Source organism: Rattus norvegicus, chromosome 11, assembly GCF_021556685.1.
Source record: "Rattus norvegicus strain SHRSP/BbbUtx chromosome 11, alternate assembly SHRSP_T2T, whole genome shotgun sequence".
NCBI lineage: Eukaryota > Metazoa > Chordata > Mammalia > Rodentia > Muridae > Rattus > Rattus norvegicus.
This window is the reverse complement of record NC_141544.1, coordinates 82,807,075-82,820,212: the sequence shown is the minus strand read 5'-3', so window position 1 is coordinate 82,820,212 and position 13,138 is coordinate 82,807,075. Positions and strand designations below refer to the sequence as shown.

Genomic DNA, 13,138 nt, shown 5'->3' with positions numbered 1-13,138 from the left:
AGAAAAGAAAAAGACTATGAAGTCAGGAAGGAGGTGAAGGGTGGATGTGGGATGAGCTAGGGATAAGAGTTAGGAGTGTTACATGAAAGTAAATTGTATACATGTGTGAAATTCTCAAATACGTAATAAAATATTATGAACTTTAAAAAAAACAAGCTCAGAAGGACCTGAGTCCTGACATAAGATTGACCTCTGACTTTCACATATATTTGTACACACAAGAACATGCACACACACATACACATTTGATTATACATACTCCCAGCTGCAAAAATGCCCCGAAACCAGGAAGCTAGTTCTTTCATAATTTTAGAAAGTGATAGGCTAACTCAATTCCTTCTGTCAGTAATAATCATTAGAAGTGCTTTAGGATGGTTATTAGCCAAACATATTTTTGTATTAAATTAGAATTTATGTGCTATATTTATATAACGTTCCCTCTTCACCCATGTATCCCACTCCACAAATTCATGGTCCCTTTTTTAATTATTTTATTTGTGTGTGTGTGTGTGTGTGTGTGTGTGTGTGTGTGTGTGTGTGTTTGTGTTTGTGTTTGTGTTTATAAAACTGCTGGGCCCATTTAGTGTTGTTCATACTGTGTTTTTAGAGCTGACAACTTGCTATTGGATAGCCATTTAGGGTCTCATCCCTTGAAAAGACTAGTTCTCATTCTATCACAACTCATTAATTGCCAGTGGTTCTTCATCTAGGGCTGAGACCTTATGAAATTTCCCTCATCCATCCATGTTGGGATGTCAGCTGGTGTTGTGGGTATTCAGGTCTTTTTAGGCAGTCATGTTGAGATTTAAATGACTCCCATAGTCTGTCTCCCTCTCTTTTGAATGTTCCTGTGCTTTTAATGTCAGGATCAAGAACTTGTCATTTTGTTCTTTCTCTTTTCTCCACCTCCTCCTCCTTTTCCTCTTCTTCCTCCTCTTCTTCCTCCTCTTCCTTCTCCTCCTCCTCCTCCTCTTCCTCCTCCTCCTCTTCCTCCTTTTCCTCTTCCTCCTCCTCTTCCTCTTCCTCTTCTTCCTCCCCTTCCTCCTCACCTCCTCATCATTGTATGTGTACATGTTGCAAGTTGAATGAATGCCAAGGTCACAGACAAGTTTAGCAGTCAATTATTTTGCTACCATGAGATCCATGGATCTGGGGAAATTTTATTTCTCTATGGTATTTGTGTATAACAATCAGTTTAGTGACATTTGTCCTAATTACTGACTTTTCAGGACTAGGGATCAGGCCCAGGGCCTCATACATGCTAAGCAAGTGCTCCGTCCTTGAGCCACACTCCCAGCAGACCCTGAATTTGTGTTTGTGTATTCAAAAATGTTTTATCTCATTGAACTTTTTTATTGTTCACCATTAAATTTATTATTCTGCTTAGTTATGCCATATAATTGATTTTTGTTGTTCTTGCTTGAATAATCTAGAGAGAAGAAAACAAGTGACTAAGGTATTTTCATTAAAGCTCTATTTTAAACCACACAAGCTGTTTAGTAGTATAATAAGAGAGTATTATATGCAAGAATCTTAGAGCTTATTTCTTACAAAATGTGCATTTTCTTGCAATATTTTGCTCTTGCCCTAAATTTGCAGCATGCATTTGAACACAGCAGCTCTTACTATTGCACCTCCCCTATGGAGGACTGTAGCGGGTGGAGCATGTGGTGGCTCCCATGCTTGATTAAACTTAATCTAAGGACCTTGCCAAAGACATGCTGCAATCTGGGAATTTGATTGTAATTTATTGAAGTAGCCTTTTTTACATTAACGAAAAGCCATCTTTTGGGATCTTAATCACAATGATAGCATGCAGATCTGATCTATGAGGTGGAGGTGGAAACAACTGAAGAATGTAACATGTAAAACAAATCTTTTGGAGAGATTGCTTTGGTTTATATGTTCAAGGCATGTTGGCAGCATTGGCCCAGAACTTGTTCTAGAATTTCAGTCTGAGTTGATTGAAGTGCTTAGCATCAGGCAGTGTAGAGTAACACACACTAGCAGTGCACTGCCCGTAATGTTTGCACAAACAGAAGGTGAGTTTGCACACTACTTTGTAAAGATAAATAATTATAATTCAGGTAAGATGACTAAGTGACTTTAATTTGTGTCAGGAAATTCTTTGCCACTTTGTGTGTTTGACGCTAGAGTTGTTCTGAGCACAGACAAGATATAAGAAAAGTCTGCTGTTTATTTTATTTAGATTAATTATTATATTGTGGGCTGGAGAGATGATTCTGTGGTTAAGAGACCTGCTCTTCCAGAGGTCCAAGGTCAATTCCCAGCACCCACATGACAGTTCACAAGCATCTCTATAACTCTAGTCCCAGGGGACACAGCATCATCTAATAGACTGTGGGCACCAAGCATATGGGGTGCACAGACATACATGCTGAGAGAACACTCATACTCACAAAACAAACAAACAAATAAATTAATATTAAAGAAAGATTAACTTTTATTTTTATTTATGTATATGCCATATGTGTAGCTGCCTTCAGAGGCCAAAAGACCGCATTAAGTCCCCTGGAGCTGAAGTTGCAGGTGCTTGTGAGTCTCCCTGTGTATTTGCTGGGAAATAAATGTGGCCCTACAGAGCAGCAAATATTTTCAACAGCCGAGCCAACTCTCTAGCCCCAAGCTCTCGTTTTCATGAGAGCTTTGTGTGACATGCCATTATTCTCTGTTGATACAGGATTATTCGCTTCATGTTTATGTTCTCCTCCTGTGGAAAATTAAATACATAGGAAACTCTTACTTATATATGGGTCTGGGAATATCTTCTGATAACATTTTGATACACTCAGTGGCTGTTGGTTTAGTATTTAAACTAATATTATAGGCTTTTTAAAGTTCAGAATCAAGTTAATCTTGTTACATAGAGGGAAAAAAGCTTGCATCTAAAACAACGAAGGCATGCTCCTTTTCCATCTGTAAATCAGTGTTATGTTACTTTAGTCATGGTTCAAACTTTGGCCATAAAAAAAAAATCTTTACATAGAACAACATTCTCAACCTGTAGGTCACAATCCCCCGAGGGTACAATGACCCTTTCACAAGGGTTCCCTAAGACCACTGGGAAAAAATGTAGATATTTACGTTATGACTCATAACTGCAAAATTACAGTTATGAAGTAGCAACGAAAATAATTCTGTGGTTGGGGGGGTCAGAAAAACATGAGGAACTGTATTAAAGGGTCACAGCATCAGGAAGGGTAAGAAACACTGAGATAGAGCATTATTAAACGGCATAAGGAAGTGATGTGTTGGGGTTGGGCAGACGGCTCAGCAGCTAAGAGCACTTGTTCTTGTAGAAAGCAACTGGGTTTGGTTCCAGTACCTACATGATGTCCTCCTCTGTAACTCCAGTTCCAAAGGATCTGACCCTCTCCTAACCTTCACACATGCTAGGGACAAAAGAGGCACAAATACAAACATGAGCTCAAAACACTTGTACTCATAAAAAAATTAAAGTGATGTATTTACATAAATCTGCAATTAAAAATGTTATGTGATTTAAAACCAGTTGAAAACAGGAAGAGCTTTCTAACATATTTCTGGATATAATATAAATACAAAGAGATAAATATAAAGAAATACTTAATTTCTTAACTTGTATATGTTGATCTAGTATATGTGTTAATCTACATGTCATGGTGAGAGGACAGTTTGCAGGAGTCAGTTCTCCTATTTTGTGAGTTTTAGGGTCTCAGGTCACCAGGTTCTGAGCAATCTTGCTTACCCCAGAAATAATTTTAAATAATTTTTCTTTAGTTTTTGAAGAACTGTGAAGCTTTCCAGTTTATGATATGAGTATATCTTAAATTGGTAGTAGAAATGGCTAATAAGGAAGCGTTTTATTAATGTGTTTGTTTTGGTTGGGCGTTTAATTGTGAGCCAGCAGAAAGTCCCTTTGTTGGCTTGGAGCACTCAGGCTACATTTATGTTTCTCTGGGTTTTAGGCTTTTCTTCAAGTGTTGTGTACAATGGGATGTTTGTAGGGGGGGTGTTAATTATTGAAAGTATTGTTTTTCAATGTAAAAAGTTAATCAGTAGAAATAGTTCCTTCTTAAAATTTAAGCTGATTATATGTTGTGGGTTGTATAAAGTGTCTCTACAAGGCTGTCCTCGTCAGATGGATCATTCTAAGCGGTTTAGAAGAGGAATTCCACAGTTAGTCCATTATTCTCTGTGAGTGCTGAATCCCTCTTCAAAACCTCATCACTTTTATCCATTCTGTGGTAGGCACAGAATGCCATTTAGGATTCTTGGTGGCCCTCTAGCGGGAAAGTGAAGAAAATATTGTATTAAAAATGTCTTATGGGCATGTATAATAAAGACAGTTTGAAAGGGCATCTGAGTTATACTTGAATAATAAAAAATACTTCAATAATGTTGGAAGTGAAAAAGAATGTAGGTTGACTAGTATCATCACGTGAGAGGCTTAACTTTATCGTTAGCATTTTTAAAGACTGCTTTCCCAGAGTGTTGGAATAGTAAACTATATGTTGACAAGAGACTATATACAGACTACAAATACACGAATTACATTTTTCACTGATGTGTTCGTATAAGTTCAGAACTTATTATTTAAAGCTTTGTGGTAAAAGAAATTCAGGTAAAATGTTAAGTGTACAAGCACCCTACTTTTTAGAGGTGAATAGTCCTATAAATTTTGCTGACCAGAGACAGCCTGAAAGAATAATAGAAAGTAAATCTTTTCTCCCAGCATATAAGTATAATACTTAAACTGTAATGTACTTTTAAAATTCCACTTTATTTTTCCCAAATGGTTTTTCTTCTGCCCTTTCTTTGGAAGCTAGTTCCTTACATGGGCTTTGGTAGAGGCCGTGGCGCGCAGTGGCGGGAGCAGCAGCTCTAAATCACAGTGGGGTGTTTGGTTGTTCCAGGCTTCCTGAGATCAATTCCTGCCCACCCTGCTCGTACAGTAATGTAGTTTGACATAGAGCTTGGGAAGCACAGAACTGTCCAATCAGTTGTCCCTGACAGCATCAGCCTCCACTGTGTACAAAATGACCAGTTTCATCTTTGGTCATGTACCATGCACCGCTCATGCCTCTAATTGGCTTGAGTGCCTGCCCTGATTTCCCTCAGTGATGGACTGTGGTGTGGAGGTGTAACCAAATTCCTCCTACACCAAAGCTGGTTTAGGTCAGTTTTCTCATAGCAGCTAAAAGCAGACTAGGCAGACATCACAGCTTAAGATTCCCTTAGGAAGTTAGCTGTGTGAGTACTTCACAATCATACAGCAAGTTTTCTGGAGTATATTCTTAATAACAAAAATACTTTAAAAGGTATCTTTATATTTCAGCTGTAACCATGGTGCTTAGTTATGGTTATAAATGGATTAGTAGGTATTTTATACATATTAATAGTATAGCTTTGCAGTAAATATGTGATTTTCAAAAACCATTCATGGCACTGGAGAGATGGCTCAGTGGGTAAAGCACCTGCTGTGCAAGCAGAAGGACTGGAGTTCAGATCCCTGCGCTGAGGTGAAAAACTGGGCGCTGTCGTGTGCAGGTATCTGTGATCTCAGCGGCTGCAGAGGTGGAGACAAGAGTCGCTGGTCCTTGCTGGCTGCCAGCCTAGCTCTGGGTTCAGTTGGAGCCCTGTGGCAAGAGAGTAAGGTGGAGAGTGACAGAGTAGGAGATTGGATGCTCTCCCTTGGCCTTTGTGCGTGTGCGCGCGCGCGCGCACACACACACACACACACACACAAACACACACACACACACACACACACACACACACACACACACGAAGAGCTATCGTTCCTGTAGCTCAGTGACTCCTTCCTTGTCTTCTTCATAGCCTTAAATACTCTGATGGGGCTTTGGATGTTTGGTTTTTTTTTTTTTTTTTTTCTCAATTAAAGGTCATTAGGTGGAGTAGGTCCCTATCTCATATAGTTGCCTGGACTACTCCTTCCTCCTTGGAAGGAAAACAAAAACCTCACAGTATAGATTCGAACAGTCTGGCTGATTGACTTTGTTAGCTCACTCAAGCTTAAGGCTGAGTTTACAAATAATTAAATACTAATATAACAGCAGCCTTTTCAAAGACAGTCACGTAAGAGTGTGTAATTCTTTGATATACACCTCCAATAACAACATGGACATTGCACAACTACTGACCAGAACATGAATAAATGCTCTATCATTAATTTGATTATATAATTTGAGACTTTCAAGTTTTCACATGTCAACACTAAATTTTACTCAAATTCAAAGAAAGGTGAGTGAATAATTAAGGACAAAAAAGAAATGCAGCATTTTCATCCATATAGTTATTAAGTAAGGATTGTATCATGGAGTATTTTGTGATATATAGTAGGCACATCCATCATAAGAGCACATGGCAGTATCTTCGTTTATACTGTCAGCTGCTGACTATTCAAAGGTAAATGAAAGGAAGTAGAGGCAACTATGAAAACTGTTGCTACGCCGTGTCACCAGGAAAGGGAAAGTGCTCTGCAGTCTAGACTGAGAGTCTCACCAGGTGGATTTACCCTTGTAGAGAATACATTCTGTGCACAGAAGGTCCTGTAACTTCTGTCATTTATTCTAGAATGTTTTCATTGTGCACAGAAAGGTTTCATAGACACTAGCAGTTGATTCCTGTCCCCTGTCCTGGGCAAATGTCTATTTTCTGGATATATGGGTTTGCCTATTGTGAACATTTCTTATAAATGCAGTTTTATAACATGTAGACTTACTCTTAATATAGGGGTTTTGTTTTTTGTTGTTGTTGTTGTTGTGTGTGTGTGTGTGTGTGTTTTGTTTTTGTTATCAGTTGACACAAGGTCATATGGGAAGAGAGAGTGTCAGTTGAGGAATTGGCTATCAGATTGGCCTGTAGGCAAGTCTGTGGTGACATTTTCTTGATTAATGATTGATATGGGTGAAGGGACTCTGGCCAGCTGGAGCATGGTGAGCATGGACTAAGGTCAGAAGAGGGTGTCAGATCCCATGGTGACAGAGTTTCAGATGTTTGTGAGAAGCTTTGCTTGTGATACTGATACTGGAGCTAAACTCTAGTCCACACGATTGTCCAGCAAGCACTCTTAACCACTAAACCATCTCTACAGCTCCAGTTCCTTTTCTGAGTCTCCAGCTCAGGCTCCTGGGATTACAGGTGTGCACCGACACTCTCAGTTTACACAGTGCTGGGGATTGAACCTTACTTCATGAAGGCAGGAGGCTAGGGAAGGATGTTACTAATTGACCTACATCCCCAACCCACTTTTTGTGAATATCTCTATATTGACATTTAGAATCAGGAGGTATGAGTTACTTTCCTTCATTCCGATGTTCAAAGATTTGTTTTGGCTATTCTTGGTCCCTTGCAATTTCATATGACATTAAGATCTGCTTGAAAATTTGGAAGTGGGGGTAGGGAGCAAGGTGAGATATTTATGGCTATATGGGTCATGTTTAGAGGGAGGTAAACAACTCGTATGTATTGAAATCTTCTCAGAGAAAGAAACATTTAGGCATTTCTCCTGTCACTCCTATGTGTATCATGCTAGCAAATAAGCAAATAATGATGAAGTGTAGGTTTTATATGTGTTGTGAAAAGATTAGCTCGTCATCACTTCTCAGACCTTTTTCAGGAGTGTTTTGTTTCAAGCATTAATAATCAAGAGGAACTAATATCACAGAAAGAAATAACTAGATATTTGTGTCTCGTGATAAAAGAATACACCATTAGATGGCTTAGTGGTTAAGAGGACCTAGGTTGGGTTCCTAGCACCCACATGGCAGCTGACAGCAGTCCAGAGGATCCATTTCCTTCCTCTGGCCCTGAGGGAACTACAAACATGATAAATTCAGGCAACTCACACTTAATACATATAAATGAAAAATAAACAAATCTTAAAAATGAATAATTAAAAAACGATCAAGCGAAAAGATATACATTAAAATGTAGCTAGAAAACAGTATTTAAAGTGATTTATCTGCGCCCCACCCCCCCCAATCTGAGGACTGAACCCAGGGCCTTGCGCTTGCTAGGCAAGCGCTCTACCACTGAGCTAAATCCCCAACCTATCTGACCTTTCAGAATGAACTAATTTATTTGTTATTGTTAATTCCTTTAATCTACATTCATGGGCATGAATACACACATCTATATACTTATTCTATATTTTTTTTTGCTTTAAAATGTTCAAGCTGTGTATTTATTTATAGTTTTACTTATGTACCTATATGACTTTTTTTTTTTTTTCCCAGAGCTGGGGACCGAACCCAGGGTCTTGCGCTTGCTAGGCAAGCGCTCTACTGCTGAGCTAAATCCCCAACCCTCCTATATGACTTTTTTATCTTCAGATTTCCTATTTTTTAACCTAATTTAAGTTATATAGAATTCCCTATGATGAGTTTACTTAATTCTTTTGGCAGGGGCAGGGAGAATCTATTAACAGGTACTTTCAAAAAAATGTTTTTTTAAAACTACCCTAAAATCAGGGTCCTTGTGGATATATCTCTCCTAAAAGTACAGTTATGGAGTGCCTTTAAAGTTGCAAATATGGCTTCTTCTTTGTATTGTATCAGTCATGAGTATTTAGATTTTACTTCCTCTCAACTGAGTTATGTATCTACATACATACTACAAAAGAACATTCTCTGATGAGTATGTGTATGCTAATAAGGACTTAACATTGTGGTTTATTGATAATAGTATTAGGTTCTTCCCTAGAGACTGTGGCCTGGACACCTGTATGAGGCATAGGTTCCATCTTGTAAAGCAAACTTTAAGTCCAGTGAGGAGCAGTTGGTTACTGTCGATGACAGCAGTCATACCTCTGTTGGACTGGGGGCATATCTTGCTAGGCCAGTATTTATGTTCTGTATTGACACTGTTTCTTTTTGTTGTTGCTCTGCTCTGTTTTTACACTGAAAATGATACTGGCTAACATAAAGACATTTTCATACAGGTATATCATGTTCTTGGAGTGCATTTCTCCTATACAGCAACATCCTTCCCTATACTTCCCCTCTCCACACTGTCACCTTTGTTTCCTACTTCCATACCATGTTTACATAGTATTTACATGAAGTCTGAAACCCACAAATGACATAAAACATGCACCGTTTATGCTTCTGAGGCTGACTCTATTCACCTAATGATTATCTCCAGGTGCATTCATTTTTCTGTAAACAGAACTTCCCTTTATAACACGAGTTCTCGGTGTGCGTGTGCGCATGCACTGCTTTTGGCCATTCCTCTGAGAATGGACATTTAAGTTGGAGATCTTTTTAAAGCTGTTGTAAAGTGCTTCTCTCTCTCTCTCTCTCTCTCTCTCTCTCTCTCTCTCCCTCCCTCCCTCCCTCCCTCCCTCCCTCCCTCCCTCTCTCTCTCTCTCTCTCTCTCTCTCTCTCTCTCTCTCTCTCTCTCTCTCTCTCTGTGTGTGTCTAGGGTGAGAAATACAAATTTAGTTTCATTCTTCTGCAAGTGTATCCTTGATAGTGTTCCTCAGGCTGATGTCCAGAAGTGGAATTACTAGGCAGAGAAACATTTTCAGAGCTTTTGAATCATTGCCAGACTGCCGTCCAGAAAGGCTCATAGTATAACCTGATGAAGTTTTCACGCTGAGTCTCATGCTAACTCCTTTCTGCTTATTAAGCACGTACTTATTTGTGTTTGCTCCCTGTTCTTCTCAAATAGTTTTAAGAGTGACCAGTTTGAGAATTGTTCTTTTTCTTTTCCTGTTATAACTGATTTTTTTTCTTGTTATGTTTATTTTTGAGTAATCTGAGAGTCTTTTATTTTGTATTGACTTGTTGTAGAGAACAGACATAGCTTGGGTTGAAAAATGCACCATGTTTCTTTTCCAGTTTCTATTACTATAATTTATTTTTTTTATGGTGTGAAGTAAATTTGTTTTTGAAGGTTAGTCTTTTAAAAATACATTACATAGGGCTGGGTGTGACCAACACACCTTTAATACTAGCACTGGGGTCAGATGGATCTCTGTGTCTCTGTGAGTTGAAGGCCAGCTTGGTCTGTGTAGTGAGTTCTAGGACAGCCAGGGGTACAGAGTGAGACCCCCATCTCAAACAAATAAAGATTGCGTAGAAAAGAGGTGTGTTGTGTGTGTGTGTGTATGTGTGTTTGTGTGTACACATGAGTGCGCGTGTGCACGTGCGCGCACACACGGGCATGTATGTGTCCAACCAGGTGCACACAAGTGATTAAGATTACTTTGTTTGGTAAAGGAAAATGTTATTTTCTGCTGGTCTAATGTTTAGTTCCAAATTGAAATGGCTGACTGGTTTATTTTCTTTTATATGCAAGTTAACTGGACAAGGAACCAGACCAATTTAGTTAAATAAGCAGATTTTCATGCTGACTTCATTCAAACAGCTTCCTTTTAGCACTGGATAAGAAAGAAACGGGCAAATTAATATTTAGGTTTCTATTGTAATTTTTCAAAAAACCTTTATCACAACTTTAAAATGGAATCTTGTTTTTCTCAAATGTTATGTATTAAGCGATACTAAATACTTTTACATTGTAATTACTTTTATATTTAATATTTGAATAGTTATAAAAACCATTTTTAAGTTACATTCCTTTAGTTTTGGGGTTTCTTCATATTTAATAGTTTTCTTCACAGAAATACCGGTATCAGGACGAAGAGGTGCTGCCTTCAGAGCGGATTTCCCCGCAAGTCCCAAATGAGGTGCTGGGTCCGGAGCTGGTTCACGTCTCGGAGAAGAGCCTGTCAGAGATTGAGAATGTCCACGGGTTTGTCTCTCACTCTCATATCTCACCCATAAAGGTAGGGTATAACCGTTTGTTATTTCTCTTACCGCTGTGGTTTTCATGCTGCTTTTGTTCAAGTTCACATCAATTCCCCACTCTGGTTGGTTTTAGTTTTTATAATTTCAAAGAATTTCATGCTGTTCATTGGTATTTCAAATTCATTTTTAAAAACTTGATTAACATCTGTGAACTCTCGCATGTGAATTTTCTTGGTTGTGTCTTTTCATAAACAGTCACAATCCTGTTTTGATGTTTACCTTTTCTCAAAGTTCTACATATTTAGACTTAAAATAAATGTTTTGTGTATTTTGAACATTAATTTGCACTTTTCTGCAACATATTTCTATAATTTATTACTTGATTTCACAATCTAGATTTTTTTGTTTTATAGGCATTCAGAATTTTTCTCTCCCTTAATTGGTATTGAATTATTTTCAGGTTATTGCTAGATAAAAGCAGAGACAACCTAAATACTTGCCCTCTTGATTAATGATGCCAAAATACTTTATAATATTTGTATAATCTTCACTTTCAAAAGCAAGATTCAAGACTTTAATTGGTCTGTATTCTCATAAATACATGGTGTTCTTAATTTTCTCTTGATTTTGAAATGGTATCTCATTGTGACTTGAATGTACATGTCCCATTTATCACTGGGCCGGGATAGACTTACTCATCAGCCAGGCGTCATGGTGTGTGACTTGCCTACATAGGGTTTTTGCTTGTTTTTTTTTTTTTTTCCCCTATGGATCATAATTTGGACCAGATAGGTTTTTGTTTGTTTATTTGTTTTTTGTTGTTGTTGTTTTCTGCTCCCTGACCCCCAATTCTGGTAGCAACCCTTTGTTTATTCCAAGTATTTGTTTAAAGACCATTTATTTTCTTTTTTCTGTAATACAAACTGACTTGGGATCTTGAGGAGTCCTATCTCAGCCCTCTGAGTGCTACTAGGGTTATAGGTCTCCTCCTTCCAGCTTGTGTATATGGTGTTCACACTGACTGGGTTTCCTGTTGAAGCATCCCTGCATCTCTAGGATGACAGCTATGGTAGTGGATGCATGTGTGTGCTCCCTTTTGGTTTTACTGGTGTGAGATTGGTTTCCTGTGTTCTCATGGGTATAACTAACCTCCTTGGGTCGGAGTTTCCTTCTACCTTCTGTAGGATTGGATTTGTAGATACATATTTAAATTTGACTTTATTAAAACTTTTTATTCATTCATTTTGAGTTTCACACCATGTGCCTCAGTCCTGCTCATCTCCCTGTCCCCTCATATCCGCTCTTTGCCCTTGCAACCTCCTCCCAAAATAAAACAAACAACAACAACAACAAAACCCAACTCATAGAAAACATCTCATTGTGGCAGCTGTAGTATGTATCACAGTGTGTCCCACAGTGCATACCTGTCCACAGATCTTCATTTACAAATGTTCATTGCAGTGAGTCATTGATCTCATTTGAGATCCCTGGCATCTGTGACACCATCAATATTGGATCCTCATTGAGACTCCCGGTTACCCTGTTGTTGCCCTGTGCCATGGAGATCCTGAAGCTTTGGAACAGTGGGACTGACCTTTTCATGTGTCCCAACCATTAATAGATGATAGAGATTTTGGGGAGGACCAATTCAGGCCCTAGATCTGGGCCTGGGCCATAGCTGCTGGTCAGCCTGACAACTCTCCCTTATCAGCATCACCAAGGAGAGCTCTCCAGCACTGCTCCAACTAGACCACCGAATGCCGAATGGCAGGAGGCAAGGTCAGATCTCCTGCTCCCAGGCCCTCAGGCCAGCTCACCCACACCTCCAGAGTCAGCTCTACTGTATTGCCTAGGCAGTTCCCCCTCTTCTGAGTGCTACAGCCAGTGAGAGGGCAGGGCAAACTTTCTCCCTCTCATGACTTCAGGGTTAGCTCTTCCAATTACTGCTGTTGTTGAAGAGAGGAAGGGACGATCACACCCCCCACCCCCCACCCCCCACCCCCCACCTATGCCACCTTACAGTGGAAAAGTGGTGGGGCCAGCTCTCCCAAGTCTCACCCTCAGAGCTGGCTCAGCTGTGCTCTGGCTCACCAGAGTCAACTCTGCTGTGCTGTACAGTCAGGATGCAGGGCCCAGCCTCCTGATTCCTGCAAGGTCCTCCTTAACTCATGGTCCTGTCGGCAACTTTTCTGATTGTTGGAGGTGTTAAGAGGTGGGAGCATCACTTCTGCGCGTGTGCCACCCCACAGAGGAGTGACAGGGTCAGCTCTCCCACACTCATGCCCTCATGTTCTCTATTGGTAATATGAGTCAGGGACATTAACACCGACCCCTGCATCTGTATGTAGCCATGGACTCAGTGG

General features: G+C 39.5%; 1 protein-coding gene across 43 annotated transcripts in view; it reads left to right on the top strand.

The window, feature by feature from the left end:
* The window catches only part of Dlg1 (discs large MAGUK scaffold protein 1), a 191,584-nt gene that overhangs the window by 52,832 nt on the left and 125,614 nt on the right, over positions 1-13,138 (top strand). For all 43 annotated transcript variants that reach the window (XR_015632603.1, XR_015632604.1, XR_015632601.1 and 40 more), the window contains 1 exon segment: positions 10,649-10,813. Coding sequence is in view for 33 of the 43 variants with exons in the window: in NM_001393734.1 (NP_001380663.1) it covers positions 10,649-10,813 (165 nt within the window). In the remaining 10 variants the exon portion in view is untranslated.